The following is a 15,789-nucleotide window of genomic DNA, read 5'->3' as shown; positions in this document are numbered from 1 at the left end:
TGCTCTCCATTTGCAAGCAGCAGCGCTTGCTGGAGCATCTTGAGAAACGCAGCCGTCTGTTTAAGTGAGATAGAGAGATCTCAATGACACGACACGTGATCTTCGTTCTGTTTGCACCAAGATCACCTCGAACAACGAAATGGACCTGGATCAATATGGAGATGGAGAGATTCGCCTGTAACAGAACTCCCAGAGGCTATACTGCAGAACGTGTCTATTGCCATTGTGCTTTTTCTTTCTCCACTAGATGGCACTCTTCTCTCATTTCTAACGTCTTTATCTTTGGTTCATTAATAAAGAAACGGATGCCACTCTTCCTTGTAAGTGGGGATAAGCGCAGGTTATTTTCAAATGTAATGTTTTTATTTAAACTCATCTAGTCCTGCGTAGTGCAAATCACATTACTATATTTTTATATCAGTCAAGGCCTATTTAAAGTGTTCTTAAATTGTTTTAACATTAGCATTGATCAATTTGAAATGTGCTTATTGATTTAAACAACTGAACAATTGTAGGCTTGATGGTTTCTTTTTTCTGCGTTTCTACCAGTATGAGATACGCACTCAAAATGTGTCCCCTTCCTTCAACAACCCCCGACTGAAGATTGGAGTGTCATCACTAGCAGCGAGCAGGTGCCCGAAAACAACACTCATTGTCAGCTCGGTGCTGAGAAGAAAACACTCCCACTCCTCCTGGTGGATACCGAGACCAATCCCTTCAAAACATGTTTCACTCTAGAAATGATCCTTGCAAATATAGTCTTAACTTTTCTTGGCAGACCGTCACCCCCAGCTGGCAAGCTCTACTTCATATGATACAATGACTGGGCAACAACGAGGTGTTCCATTAACAATACAAACTAACTTGAGACAGCCAAGTCGTTAAAGCATACCTTGAGTTTGTCGTGTGATACAAAAGCATGTTTTGGCATTTTTGCATTGCCTGCCTCGTCAAACAAGCTCGAGCCACAGCACACAGCGCTGCTGCATCGGGACACAGAGGTGGATTTTAAAGCGACTGAATGAACGAGCTGAGACTACTTTTTGAAAAAATTGAAAACATACCTGTAGTCGAAATATCTGCTATTTAATTTTTTTTTTTTTTTTGAATTTGCAATTGGAAGACTACATTGCCAAAAAGACAATCTGAATTGCTCATATCAAGCTGCGATGTAGCCTATGAGAATCGTTCTCACAATTTAAGGGGAATTAACTCAAATGGTAGAGCGCTCGCTTAGCATGTGAGAAGTAGCGGGATCGATGCCCGCATTCTCCAAATAGTTTTAATGTATCTGCGTATTTAGTCCCAACGCATTATGGAGATAAATACAAAGTGTGACAATTCTTTGTAACAGAGACGCCCGCCCTACGTGTGTATTTAAAAGCAGTCTCCTAATCTGTAATATTCCCCCGACTGAATAATTGCAGTGCGCCCTCCATCGTATGCCTTCCGAGAAGCACAAACGGAGATTTTTTTATATATTTTTTTAGCAATGGAAGAGTTTGTTATTTGGGAATAAATATAAATGGCTTGAAGTTTGCTTGCATTGGTTTGCATACATGTAATTGTGATTGCACCCAGAGACGGTGTTTTTTTTTCATTTTCTTAATCCCATTAGAAGATGGCACTGTAATATGTTATTATTTCCTACAATTACACTGAAGAAAAAAATGTGTTCTGTTTTTTAGTTCAAAATAACACAAAACAAAAATATTCTTGCTGTTTGCCGAAACCCGGGATCGAACCAGGGACCTTTAGATCTTCAGTCTAACGCTCTCCCAACTGAGCTATTTTGGCTTGACAATCTCCAATTTTCGAGATAACATTCTTTTTTAGAACAGTTGTAGTATAATTAAGTACATTTCTAAACAATCCGCTAATAACATATATAATCTCTAATGAAAGACAAGTATCCTTGCGCATTATATCATCCTTGATTGTGAAATGTAATATTAATTAATTGCCTTCAGTTAATATTTTAGAAAATCTACTTTGCTAACAGAAGAAAAACAAGCTAGCAGAGGATGGTTTCGATCCATCAACCTCTGGGTTCTGGGCCCAGCACGCTTGCGCCACTCTGCTACAGCTGCCTCATGACTGAATTACCAAGCAGCAGAAAAAAAACTGAACTCATCGTTTTAACCAGAGACACGGCAGTGGCAGGGGCGAACCATGGAAACGTTACAAATCAGAGATGATCCGTTTTCTTTTCTCCCAAATACGTTATGCAAAGTATGCAACTTTTCTGCCCACTTTGATCACAGGCAGTTTTATCCCCCAGTTTCGGCTGCCAATTCCAATATTCAGTCTCTAAAGCATCTTAAATCTTGGAAAGCGCTCTTTGTTTAAAATTACACTGAAGACTTATTTTGTTCGACCAGGCTTACAATTAGATATTTTCTTGTTTTTAAGTAGATTTTGTGAAGCGCATATGTGGCGCTATAGAAAATATATATGATTAATTGATTGATTGATTGAATGTTAGCCTGCGTTCGGTCTGGCAGGTTTAATTCTTCAAAAGACAACGCCGAAGGGTCTGATAAATGACACTGTAATTATTTGAGATGATGCATGTAGACAATAATGTAAAAATGGTTGTTTTTGAATTTGTATCATTTAATTTCATTTTTCTTTTTAAATGTAGAGCTGTTTTATAGTTATTAATGTATTATTATTAGGCTTGTAGTATTAATATTATTCATAATGTTCATTATTAACGTCGGTATTGTCGGTATTAAACACAGTCAGATATGAGGTTCAGTCCAAACAGAGCGCCGAACTCAGCGAGGTCCAGCAGGGGACAGTAACTTCACACGGGGCCATTTCATCAACCATCACCTCACAAACACAAACAAGCAAATCATTATTATTCTCCATTTTTAAAAGTCGCTCAGCGCTCTCCTGTAGCAGAGCGTTAAGTCATTTAAATTCAGCTCCGTGTGCTTTCTGAGCGGCTCACTTACTTAACGCGCCTGAATGCATCGCATTGAACACAGCGCTGAAAGAGCCAACATGGCGAACTCTGGCATCCAGTTTCATAACCGCCTCGACAGGGAGGCCAGCCAATCAGGCTCACATGCTGGGGATAGAGTGTTTCTACAGCCAATAATACGCGATGGGTCCAACTAGACCCGCCTTCTGCTAGTGACGCTTTCATTTCAGTTCAGGAAATAGAGAGGTTTGTTTTGTTCATGTGTGGAGAGGTGGCTGCAGTCAGTGATGATTTTACAACACGCTGTCTCCTGCTGTTTAAAGTATTTAGGCTGGGATGAAATGTTTTCTAATAATTAGTGATTTTTGTGTTTGTTTGTTACCTGCACGGAGTTCCGTGAAAAGGAAAGCATCCCTTTTCTGTGTTGAATTTCACACACAGAGCGGAGCGCGTCAGTCGCAGCTACAGACAAGTCGAGCTTTTCAATGAGATGATTTACTGAGAAACAAACGCGTTGAAGCTCCAGCAGAGCTCTGCGCGATTCTGAAAGACCAAAGTAAAGTTACTCCTTGCAAAGCATGTTGTTTGTGTTCTTTCTTTATCACACCAGAAGAAGTGATGAATATATTTGAATGGGAAGGCTACAGTACAAAATAAATATTACTAAATACAAACCGCAGGCGGTGTTTCTGATTGAAAAGAGGATTCCGCTAGACCAGTGTGAAACTCAAACCAGTGAAGATGGACGCGTCAGTGTGTCCGAGTCGCTCTTTCAAGACGAGCTCGCCTCTACCATCGAGCACGCAGTGAAAGCGGCTCTACACACCGTCTTGTGTGCGATTACTAAAGCTGTCGGCAGCAAATTCACTGAATTCAGAGTGGAAATGGCTGGAAAGGAGAAAGAGAATGAAAGTCTGAAGCTGAGATTGGAAATATCAGAGAGCGAGCTGAAAGCTGTGCGAGGGTGTATATATGCAGACATTAAACAACCTTTAATATTTCAAGGTAAGATTGATTTTATTGTGTAGTATTGCTTGGTCAATCCAGCACCTTAAACTACCTTTGTGATCTAATATCAACATACAGGCAGCAGCACATCGGGTTTCAGTGTTTGATTGAACTGTTTGACTGCGAATCTATTTTTAGATAAATGGTTTCATTGTATTCAGCTCCAGTGCTGGAGTTTGTCTTTGGTACAGTCGTGGCTCATTCGCTGCTCGTTCTTTTGCTTTAGTTCTGTTTCCTTCTTGTTCCACACACACACACATTTACACAATCTTTCCAGACTTCACTGTGTGAATAAAGGGGGCGGCAGCAGCACCCTGCCTGCACCAATCCGCTGTAAGATTTTGGACCCGAGTGCTTCCACAAGTTCAATTAAGGGTTGAAGTTGGAGGAAGTAAATACAACACAGTAAGGTGTCAACTGAATTGTATAATTTTATTGAGTCTCTAGATTGAGTCTCTAAATAAAGTACTTTGTTCAGCTGATGGTAAACAGAATTAGGAAACGATCGCTCATATTGCTTATAAACATTTACTAATCCAGGTTATTTAAGAGCAGAGATGAATTTGCACAGGATACATACAATAGGGAGAGCCACACCATTACAAATGTATTTTAATACTACAAGGGATGTTATTGGATTTATATCTACAGGTCACCTGACATTGCACAAGTAAGCTTCCAGTGTTGTTGCTAATGATTATTACACAGGTGGAGTTTGAACAGAAAACATATTGCTGCACTTTAAAAAGTCTGAGTTGTGTAAATCACGTGTTTAAATGAAACTGCTTTGAGAATAAGCAGGCTATCCTGCTGCAGTCGCTTGTCTGCTCATTGTATTTGACACATTGAAACTTGTATTCTGCGTTGACCGTTTCCTTCAAAACCGTTCTCACAATACAGTATCAGGGAACAAAAAGACATTCCTCAGACACTTTGCTCAGACTGCAAGTCTCCCGGCTTGGTTTCTAAGCATGTTTGCAGTAGAGAAATGGATGTTTGCATTAGAACAATGCAAAGGCAGAATGGCGGTCATGATGGTGATTGACAGGGAGGTAGAAGTGGATGCAATGCTCCAGTGTGAGGTGATTGACAGGGAGGTAGAAGTGGATGCAATGCTCCAGTGTGAGGCTACAGGAGGTGAGAAAGACCAGCAGCACTGAGTCTTGTTTTGTACAGGACGTAGAATAAAAAGATGTTCATATGAAAATGCCTTTTTCTTCACTTTGTTCATAGGAACACAAACACAGCGTTAACTGATAATTGCAATGTAGAATAACAGGAATGGTATCAATGCCATCATGTACCTAAACCACCAAACTATTATACTGGCTCACCCCTATACGAAATAACTGAGGAACAGTAACTTTAAATCCCTGATCAAAGCAACCAACAAACCTAGCTAGTAAGTAAGAGATCTAATTGTATACAGTTTTGTTTCCCACAGATCCCAAAGAGAGCCACGCTATCCCTGAATCTGAAGCACAGGAGTGGCCAAAGATAGAAGCAGCTTACACACAAGAGGAGTCCTTTGAGCAGGAGTGGTGTGCAAGTCTAATGCAGGTTACAGAGCTGGCATGTGTTAAAGATGAAGAGGTCCCTCAACAGGAATGTGTTCCTATTAAAGAGGAATTCATAGAGCAGGAATGTGTCCCCATCGCAGAGGAACTTCCTCATGAAAATCATGTCTGTACACTTGAGGAGAACAACAAGCTGGGATCCAACCTGTGTGATGACTCTCCATCTGAATGTGAACTGGGATTCAGAGGTAATCCTACAAAACAAGCAGCATTGAGCTGCCTATTCATCCTGCAGAACCTGGTACTGAACACCAGCAGTGTGCTTGAGATTCATATTTTAACAAGGGGAGCTGCCCAACCAGTATGTCAACAAGGACATCACTGTGCTTGCTCCTGAGGCACCTGCTAGATGTGCAGCCACTGCCACGCCTCTTTAGAATGCTGTGAGATCAGCGGTGTCCAATCACGCTCCTGGAGGCCATTCCACTCCACATTGAACAGGTTCAGTTATATAAAGTGATACTCCTGTGTCTGGATGGACACCCCTGTGTTAGATCTTTGCCTTTCCTCATTCCTGGTAGACTGTTTGCAGTTGTGCTGCTCCCACAGCTTTACAGAGCTGCAGGGATCACATGTCCCATCACTGGGTGATGCCAAATCCAGTCGGGTTCCTCAGCGTCACCAGAAGAAACATTTCAGTTGAGAGTTTCTGTGGAGAATGTATGCAGCAGGATCACCAAAATGAGAGTTTATTTTATTTCATTTTTAAAAGCGCATCTCATGTCAGCTATCCCGAGGACTGTAATGTTTGCTCGCAACACCACATTTCACTTTTGTGTGTCTCACAGTAAGCATTGCTGTGTTATTATTGTCACAGTACAGTAAGTACGTGTGTGGAGGTGTTCTGTACAGCAGACCAGCGAATCAGTTTCAGCTGGGAGGGGATTCTGGGCATTGTAGTTTTACCGGATCTTTGCTCTACAGATATTTTACACAAGAAAGTTTGATTTATAAAAAAAATGAGTTGTGGAAAATCCAAACCCCTCCAGCCCTACATAGTTCTGCATGTCGTGTGTCTTCAATACAGCTAGAATAAAACGACACGGTGCAGTGCGTGGGATTGCAAATGGAATTTCTATATGAATTATTGTCAAAAAAAATAAATATATATTAGATAAATTGCTGTGACTGAAACTTGCGGGACACTAACTGGTAAATGAATCCGCCTCATCTCAAACAACCAATCACTGAACTGCTCATTCACTTGTGTTCAGAACAGTGCATGTGGAAGAATGCTGTACAATAACCTTTGTCTCTCTTCTCTTTCTTTCTTTAGCTTCTAAAGTAGATGAAGGAGAACACGACTCCACTCCATCACCCCAGTGCAAAAACTCTTCTAGAGGCAAACCACAGTGCAAGAAACACAGAGAAACGACACCCCAAGAAGAGTATGTGAAGACATTGAGAACTCACTCAGTTAAAATCCCTTCTTTACAAGACAGACACCCACTTACTGTGGAGAGTACAGAGACGGCACATTCTGTGTGTTTTAACAATTCTGAAACCCAGGGCAACTTGAAGACCTTACCTCATTCTATTGAAGGTGGGAAGAGTTCCTGTCAATTAGACGCTCCTGAAACTCACAAGGGAAATCCCACAGGAGGGACTACGTTTTCCTGGGCTGATTGTGGGAAGAGTTTCAATCATATATCACTGCTTAAAAGACACCAGCGCATTCACACAGGAGAGAAACCTTCCCACATACAGACCAGTGATAAGAGTTTCACACAGTTAGGAAATCTTCATTCACACCAGCACATTCACATAAGAGAGAAACCTTATCACTGTACTGAGTGTGGGAAGAGATTAAGTAATTTAGGAAACCTTAAAATCCACCAGCGCATTCACACAGGAGAGAAACCTTATCACTGTTCTATTTGTGGGAGGAGATTCAATGAATTAGGATCCCTTAAAAGGCATCAGCGCATTCACACAGGAGAGAAACCTTATCACTGTGCTGTTTGTGGGAAGAGATTCAACCAGTTAGGACACCTTAAAAGACACCATAACATTCACATAGGTGTGTAATCCTATCCCTGCACTTAGTGTGAAGAAGTGAAGTCAGTTGCAGACTCTTACAGGACTAGAGAACATTCTCAGAAATGCAGACACCTGGGGACAACTAAACAACAGGAGTGCATTTGACTAAATACAGAAATATTAACTGAAAACAGAAGTGGCTTGATAAATCTGGTCACCCCTAATCACAATTTGTTCAGATCAAAAACTCACCAAAATCTGTGTTCATCATGTTGTTGAGCATTCTGATTGTGTTACATCACATTAGTAATATATTAAATATATTGTTATTAGGAGTGCAAGTTTCTCTTTTTCCTCCTGCACTGCTCAGCCTCTTGCAGTGTGTTGTGTGGAATCTTCCCTGATACCATGGTGAATCTGCGGTACCTCAAGACGCAGCACAGTATACCACAGTTATCATGCGGGCAGCTTGAAGTGGAAAATCAATACTGTTTCCAGCAGGGTGCACCAGAGAGCTTTTAGCACGTTAATGGGCTGCATACCATTGCTTCTTAACAAGGTGATTTCTGCTCCCGATGTGTTGAATACTCCCCTCTCTCTCTAGTACTGGTCTCTCTGCTGTGCTTGAAAGAGTGACTACAGTTAACTTCAACTTTTTAAAACCTTTAGTCTCCTCTAGTCTTTTTTTTGTTCCAGACTGAATAGATTTAGTTCCCTCAACTGTTCTCTCAACATATTTAGGGTTGGTTGAGTGTACAAGGAAAACAACTGACTCTGGAGAGGAGTTACCAATCAATGCCAGCACACTGGAGATCCAGAATTCAGAACACAGAACCAGGGAGGACATTCGGCCCATCAGTGCAGCAGATTGATCTCAAACCTGTTAAGTCGGGTCTTAAAGGATCCCAGCCCTAACAACATGACTTGGTAACCCATTCCATCCCCCCACCACACTGTGTGAGAAGGTGTCTCCTACCCTCTGTCCTATGGCTATCCACACTTAATTTCCAGGAGTGTCCTCTGGCCCTGGTGTCAGTGCTATGCTTGAGGTATTAGTTTGGGTTAACTTTGTCAACACCTTTCAGGTTTTTAAAAACTTCAGTAAAGTCCCACTAATTGTTCTGTGTTCAAGCTAAACAAATTCAGTACCCTCTTCACAGCTCGCTCCTTTAAACCCCGGGATTAGTCTTCACCTTTATGATTGCTTCCCTGTTGCTGGTAGAAATGAGTCTATCACAACACCAAGGTCTTTCTCTCACACCCACTGTGTATTTCAATCCTACTTTTTTCCTTCTAAAAAGAGACTTAGTAATACAATTGTGAAATGTTTCAATAAGAAACATGCACTCCACACCGTACAGCAGCTGACTGATTTGCTAATGAAAGAAGCAGCTCAACCACAACACCTGGTATAATGAACATGTTTGTGAGCCAGGTGTTTGCAGTACTGTACTGTAGATATGAAATTCCAGAGAATGCTTCATTTTGCATGACTGATAACTAATCATTCTATTGCCTTTAATACTGTATATGGGGCCCCCTGTCTGCACCTGCTGATCCCAGCACTGATCCTGCACTGTGTTAAGAGAACAATTGAGATCACTGACACTGTGTCAATAGATTTGGATCATAGGGTATAGAGGAAATAGTTTTCAAGTGAAGTATGGAACTTTGGAAGAGGAGGGCATCACACAGTATCACAGTGTAGAGAAAGAAAGGGTCCTTGATGAGGGTTTAGTGGTGAAGGAGTGCATTTGCCTGGGAGAAAGTATAAAACAGAGCAGGGTGGAGGGACCAGAGCAGCTGAAGAGTGGAAAAGCAGCATCAGCACCTTGTCAAGATGAAACCCTGGACTACAAGAGCCATTCTCCTCTCGGTCCTGACAGCATGGCTTCTGTCAGGGGCTGGTAAGACTGCCTTTCTCCTGAGTAACATGGGGAGGGAGGGAGGGATTGCATTGATTGCCTTCAACCTAAAATAAATGGGGGAAGAGATGGCATTGACTGACTTTCATCAGAATAACAGAAGGGTAGGGAGATAGCAGACAGTCTTCCATGAGATAACATAGTGGAGAAGGCAGGCTTTTCCTCAATGCTGCGTCATTGAATAATCAACTTACCATAAGAATATCCTTCTTTGTTCTTAATTTGTACATTGCCATTTAAAAGAATGATTTCCCCCCTCCATTTCCTCTGTGTGCAGATGCAAGGAGCCTCCTTGAGGACTCTGAAGAGCTGGGAGATGATGATTACCAGGCCAGCAAGAGAGAACTGGGTAAGATCCATTCTTCCAGAACTCAATCCTATATTCTCAACACAGAGGTTTGTCTACTTGTCTTGGGGATTGATGTGATGAGCCTGTACTCCACTAGAATAAGACACAGCATTTAAAGAACTTGAAAACTCCCATGTGTTGCATCAACCACCTCCCACCATGGGGACAAATCAAGGTTTGCATTTGAAATTTCCCTTCGAGTCAATCTTGCCTCCTGCTCATCTCTTCAATAAACCATTGCAGGGTGTGTATAAAATACACTGAGATTTTAAAATGTTCATTCAGTTTGATTTACCTTTTTCACAAAATATACATATCCTTGAAACATATAGACCTGCTCTTAATATTCAAACCACTTTTTATACAGCAGATTTAATATAATAATTTATTTAAGAGATATTAAAAATGCACACTGTTTACTGCAAGTTGATTTATTACAATTCCTTTCCTTATATAACATGTGGCACTTTAAAGTGGTTTATTTATATAATATTAATTCAACTATTCTATACTGTTGCAGTTATTAACAAAAGTGCAGAATTTTATGACCATAATTACATTTTTTCAAAACAGATACAAAAATCTTAATAAAATCCCAATTTTGCTAATTGGTCCGTTTGCATTCTCCATTCCATGGTGTCATTCCTTTCATAGCACTGGATACAACACAGGACTGCTCTCATTAAAAATGTAACCACAGCCTGTGTTTACAGATCTCAGCAACACTTTGGAAGACTCAGAGGAGCAGGAAGGAGCACTGGAGAACAAGAGAGCACTGGGTAAGGAATGAATGAAAGAAAGAAAGAAAGAAAGAAAGAAAGAAAGAAAGAAAGAAAGTTTCTTATTTGCAGGATTTAAGTTAAGCAATGACAAAAAAGCACAGTCCTGGACAGACCACACAATTTGTTTAGAAACCCAACCTGACTAATCATCACTAATCATGCATAACATCAAGGGCTACTGTATATCCAGAAATCTCATGGTTAAACCTCACAGCTCTGCATTGCAATGTAATGGGGAACTCTCTGCCTCCCTGTGTTGAGTGTCCTATGAAGTTGTGCTCTGCAGTCGAGGGACTCCTTCATTGCTTCATGAAGCTCTATTCTTCCTGTTCCAGAGGCAGAGGATTCAGGTGACAGTGATGCTGAGCTGGACAGTGATGGACTCAAAGGAGAGCGGGAGTTGGGTGAGTCCTTTGAAAAGCACATCTGGGTCGTGTGTGGGTACAACGTTAAATCTTCAAGAGGAACACATTGTGAATTACAGGTGATAGACTTAAGGCCAAACCCCAGTGAATCTGAGCACATTTAGCTGCTGTTTCTCTACTGGCGCTAACACAAAGTGCCCAGATCTGTTTCCTAATGTACATCTAAGTGTATAAACCTATTTCTGTTTTACCTGATAGGAGACAATATGATGGAGAAAAGAGCTGACAGTGAGTACAGAGGGCCTATAGCTTCTTCTGTTGAGTGTGTTTCTGTCTGTCTGTCTGTCTGTCTGTCTGTCTGTTACACTGATGCGGAAGAGGAAAACACAAAGCTTGAGGGATATACACTTTGAAAATATTTCATCTGTTTGCATTTAACATGTGCATTTAAATGTGTTGATGCAGCACCTTTAATAAGACTTATTGTATTAATTGATCACTTTAAATGTCAGTAAGAAGGATCGCCCAACTGAGATATAATAACTTGACTAAAAGGTTGTCCTGTTCCCTTACCTTTTTATCAATCAATGTTTATTTTATATAGCGCCTTTCATAGTTGACCACAGTTGTTTTGTGCATAAGTCTGTGTGCTTCTTTTCATATGTAATGCAGACTGAAATATCTTTCTGTTAGTAAGTGCCATCACCATCTAGTGCATAGCAGTGAATTGAAAGCAGAAGGAAGCGTGATCCAGTCACTGGCTCTTCTATAAAGACACTTTGACTGATCCAGCCTACATTATGTACATATATCTAAGACAGGCAACTAGAACTGAAGAGCAGCTCCTGAACTCAGGGGAAAACATCGTAACACACAGTCTAACAAAATGAAATCTGAAGCTCTGTACTGTTCAGCAATCTTCTTTAATGTACATTGAAATCCTAATCCAAATTTGGAGAGTTCCTCAACATGGTCTGTGTTTAAATAGAAGGGATGCAACCTACTGTTTGTTTAATGATCTTCACGTGCTTTCTGTCTCCTGAAGTGGATTCTGAAGTGGTCCTAACACAGTCCATGGTAGTGAAGAAGGATGCCCTGTCCAAAAGATACTACAGAAGTAAGTGTGTGTCTGTCTGGAGCTGGCTCCTGGTTTGGTTGAACTGCATGGATTGTAGACTGCAGGTCAATTGATTGAAGACATTGAGAAACACTTCAGTATTACAACATATTCTACCATGGAGTGGTTTCATAGTTGTGGACAGACTGGAGGAAACACTTTGAAATGAGCCCCTTGGTGTCTTCATTAAGCCTGTAACAGCTATCAGAATCAACTGATATTCTCAGAGGAACAGAAAACATTCCAGTAAATGGAACACAAACATGAATATAAAGTGAACTATTAAATCCAATAACCACTGTTTCTGTTTTTCTTTTTCTTTCGAACAGCTTTCTGTTGTAAGTATTTTATTTAATTATGGTACATTAATATGTAGAAATGAATGTATATATTTTTAAATTGTATTTAATGGTGTATGTTTATTTCATTTCCAGATTACAGCATCTGTGCTCGTGGTAAGTGTGAATCTGATATTTTAATAAAAATGTGACTGCACACTACAATACAATACACATGTACTGTGCGCTTCACAAGAAATGAATACATGTTAACAATGGGGCCTCCTGCAGCTGATGTTGAGAATATGGAATGGCGTATTATTGTATAATAGTATGAATTAGCTGCTCTTAATAAGAAATGACATCTTCATTTAATACATACTCACATAGTGAGGTGTTCTGTATCCTGTGGGAGGGGATATAAAGAAGGAGCCCTGGCTTTGGCTTTTGCCAATAATAGAAATGTACAAATAGAGAGACACTCCTTTGAAATATATAGCTCTCTAATACACTACTGAGGCCCCATTCTTGTATAAAGCAGCCACTGCAGTGACTTCAAATGGACTGAACTCAATATATCACTTTTATCTTTCACAGTAAGGTACAGATGCTACTATGGTAAGTAAATGGATTCTACTTTATTTGATGCAGCAATCAGTGGCATTTATTTATTATTTTCAATCAGGGCACGAATTGTTTATCAGTGTAGCTTTACTGAGAGGCTTCAGTGACACAGTGACTAGAGTGCAGAGCTGCAGTGTGGAAGGTAGTGGGTTTGAGCAGTTCAATGACTAGAGTGCAGAGCTGCAGTGTGGAAGGTAGTGGGTTTGAGCAGTTCAATGACTAGAGTGCAGAGCTGCAGTGTGGAAGGTAGTGGGTTTGAGCAGTTCAATGACTAGAGTGCAGAGCCGCAGTGTGGAAGGTAGTGGGTTTGAGCAGTTCAATGACTAGAGTGCTGGGCTGCAGTGTGGTTTAGTGGTTTTGACTAGCTCAGTGGTTAGTGCTGGGCTGTAGTATAGGAGTTAATGGGTTTGACAGCTCAGTGGTTAGAGAAAGTGGTGCCCTGCAGAGTGGAAGGCAATGTGCATGCTCGTGGATCTGAGTATTACTTTTTTATTCATTAGTCTTTTAGCAGTAGCTTTTCTCCAAAGTGATTTCGAGACTAGGGGGTGTACTATGCATCAACAACTGCTGCTGCAGTCACTTACAATAGGACCCCAGTTTTACGTTTTGACTTGCTCAGAGTCACACACAGTGAGTGAGTGGCTGAGCCGGGATGTGAACCTCCTGGTATCAAGCCCTTTTCTTTAACCACTTGGCCACTGTCCCTGAGTAGCTCAGGGTGGTGAGTTCTGGGCTACAGTATGGAAGGCAGTGGGTTTAAGAAGCTCTGTGTTAAAAATAGACTGTTCCTAATTTTCTTTTCTTTTTTTGTGTAGCTCATCACTATCACTACTATTTCTACTACCGTCATGGGTACCGCTGCGCTCGCTGTGAGTATGCCTTATTATTTCTGTGTACATTGGTTGAGGGATATATTAGAACAATTTGAAATAGAACACCAAGTGTCATTCCATATCAGTTTAGAACATGAGGTCGACCAGGTCAAATATGGATGGAACTCCAAGAGAGACACAGAATTGTTGGAATAAGTTTTGTAACAGATGCCATCCATCATAATCCTTCAACTGGAAATATCAAGACGAGTTTATGATTCATCTTTCAACTGCATTGTCTCCAACTATTGATCCATTGAGGTAATTCGTAACTTATTGGAAAGAGGAAAGTCTAACCTGTCTCCTGCAATCCTGAAATGTATACTTAAACTTATTACACGTGTGTGATCTCATGCTGGAGTAACCAACTCCACAAATAATCCCAGGAGATCTGATGAATGGGATTGCTGTTGTTTTATGGTGTGCGAACAGTAGTTCTCTGTGGGAAGTCATTATGTCAGGGTTGGCTTTGAGTTGAGAAGAAGGGTCCACTGACCTCAATCTCCTGTGGAACTTTTGTCATTTCAGTGAAACAAAATATAAAGCAGGGGTCAAAACAGAGGAGCTTTGATCTAGGATTGCTCTGAATAAAACCTCAGAAACATGTTTGGCATTTGAACTAGTATAGAGGGTTTCCGTGTCTTTTATTGATAGGATTGTATTGTGAGGTTGTGGTGGCTCCACAGTTTAGCAGTTGATTCCATACCCTTTGGGATTGTGAAATTTGCTTGCTGAATTACAAAAAGCTTTACTCAAATTTGTAATTCAAATGAGTGCAATACAAAGAGTGTGGAGGATGCTATCTACACATGGGAGGGAGTTCAATTCTGCAGCTCAGTGTGACACTGATTGTCTATATTATTAGACAATGCTGACCATTACCACCCCACAGTCTCATTACCTAGCTGTGCAATGCTCTGTAGGGTATCGATCAGAACAATAGCTTTTCTGCCCAGGTTGCTGATAATGTCTTCAATTGGTTTCAGACTGGCGTACCTACCGCTGCAGGCGATGCCAGCACTACTGAGAAGCAGCAGCACCCAAGGATCACAATGCTGGAGTTTACCTGACAGCAGACCTGCAAGCAAAGCTTAAACACACCAGCAACCTTCTTTTGTAGCATCGCTGTAACCTTTCTGTTTCATGTAACCTCTCCCCACACACAGCTACAGCACCCATTCTTATTTCTATCAGGCAATTTCCCAGTTTGTTTAAAACAGCTGCTCCCTGTTGTGCATTTGGTCAATCTCTTCAAGGATATATAATAGAGACAACATTGTTTTTCTATTGGGTGATTCCCTGCCTCTCATGACGCAGGTCTTTACATTGTATGGAAAGGTGTCCTTATTTAACATGCAGTCTCAGATTCTCAGTGAGATCACATGCTCACACATGTTTGAATAGAAACACAGCTGCACATGGGCACATATACAAAGCGTTACTTGGAGAGCGTGCTTGATTGATTTGCCCCAGCTCATAATCACTGCACCGAGTCAGGTTTGACCAGTAGACTCCTTTCTTCTCCCAGCTCCTCACAGCCACCCTGTGATGCCACAAGTGTCCCGTGACAGGCCTTGTTCACAGACTGACAAAAACATTGTGTTTATATAGAGATTTTCTTCATCTCTCACTTATTTTAAAATCTCTTTATTTGCATTCATGACAACAAATGCTCAAACTGTTGACCAGTATAAATGCTGTCCTGCCAAAACAACACGATCTGCTGTTACATGAAACTGGGTAAAAGCCTCTCTCTTTCTGTAAAGCTTTTTCAGCAATAAAACTATTAGCATCAATGTCTCATTTTGGACTGGTTTATTTCACATTAATATAGATTAGGAATAGCAGAGGACCTAATACTGATCCCTGTGGTACACCACTGGTTAACTCGATGCATTTTGAGGTTTCTCCTCTAATCAGTACTTTCTGTTTTCTACATGTTAACCACTCCCTAATCCATGTGCATGCATTTCCTTGAAT

The 15,789-nt window shown here is 40.9% G+C and overlaps 2 protein-coding genes and 2 non-coding genes across 11 annotated transcripts in view; 1 reads left to right on the top strand and 3 right to left on the bottom strand.

The window, feature by feature from the left end:
* The window catches only part of LOC117965193 (zinc finger protein 235-like), a 125,779-nt gene extending 117,947 nt beyond the window's left edge, over positions 1-7,832 (top strand). For 7 of the 8 annotated variants that reach the window (XM_059007626.1, XM_059007633.1, XM_059007632.1 and 4 more), the window contains one exon: positions 6,794-7,832. In XM_059007626.1, coding sequence (XP_058863609.1) covers positions 6,794-7,545 — 752 coding nt within the window. In that variant the 3' untranslated portion in view covers positions 7,546-7,832. Of the gene's footprint in view, positions 1-3,179; positions 3,938-5,384; positions 5,706-6,793 lie in introns of those variants that run through there. The other variant, XM_059007627.1, reaches the window with a different exon arrangement.
* Positions 1-15,789, bottom strand: part of LOC117965234 (zona pellucida sperm-binding protein 2-like) — a 127,847-nt gene that overhangs the window by 101,581 nt on the left and 10,477 nt on the right. The window lies entirely within an intron of this gene.
* On the bottom strand, positions 559-763 carry LOC131705487 (small nucleolar RNA U3). The gene has a single exon (XR_009310440.1). It is a non-coding gene; the product is annotated as a small nucleolar RNA U3 (small nucleolar RNA).
* On the bottom strand, positions 1,725-1,797 carry trnaf-gaa (transfer RNA phenylalanine (anticodon GAA)). Its single transcript has one exon. It is a non-coding gene; the product is annotated as a tRNA-Phe (tRNA).

Source organism: Acipenser ruthenus, chromosome 35, assembly GCF_902713425.1.
Source record: "Acipenser ruthenus chromosome 35, fAciRut3.2 maternal haplotype, whole genome shotgun sequence".
NCBI lineage: Eukaryota > Metazoa > Chordata > Actinopteri > Acipenseriformes > Acipenseridae > Acipenser > Acipenser ruthenus.
This window is presented reverse-complemented; position numbering and strand designations above follow the sequence as displayed.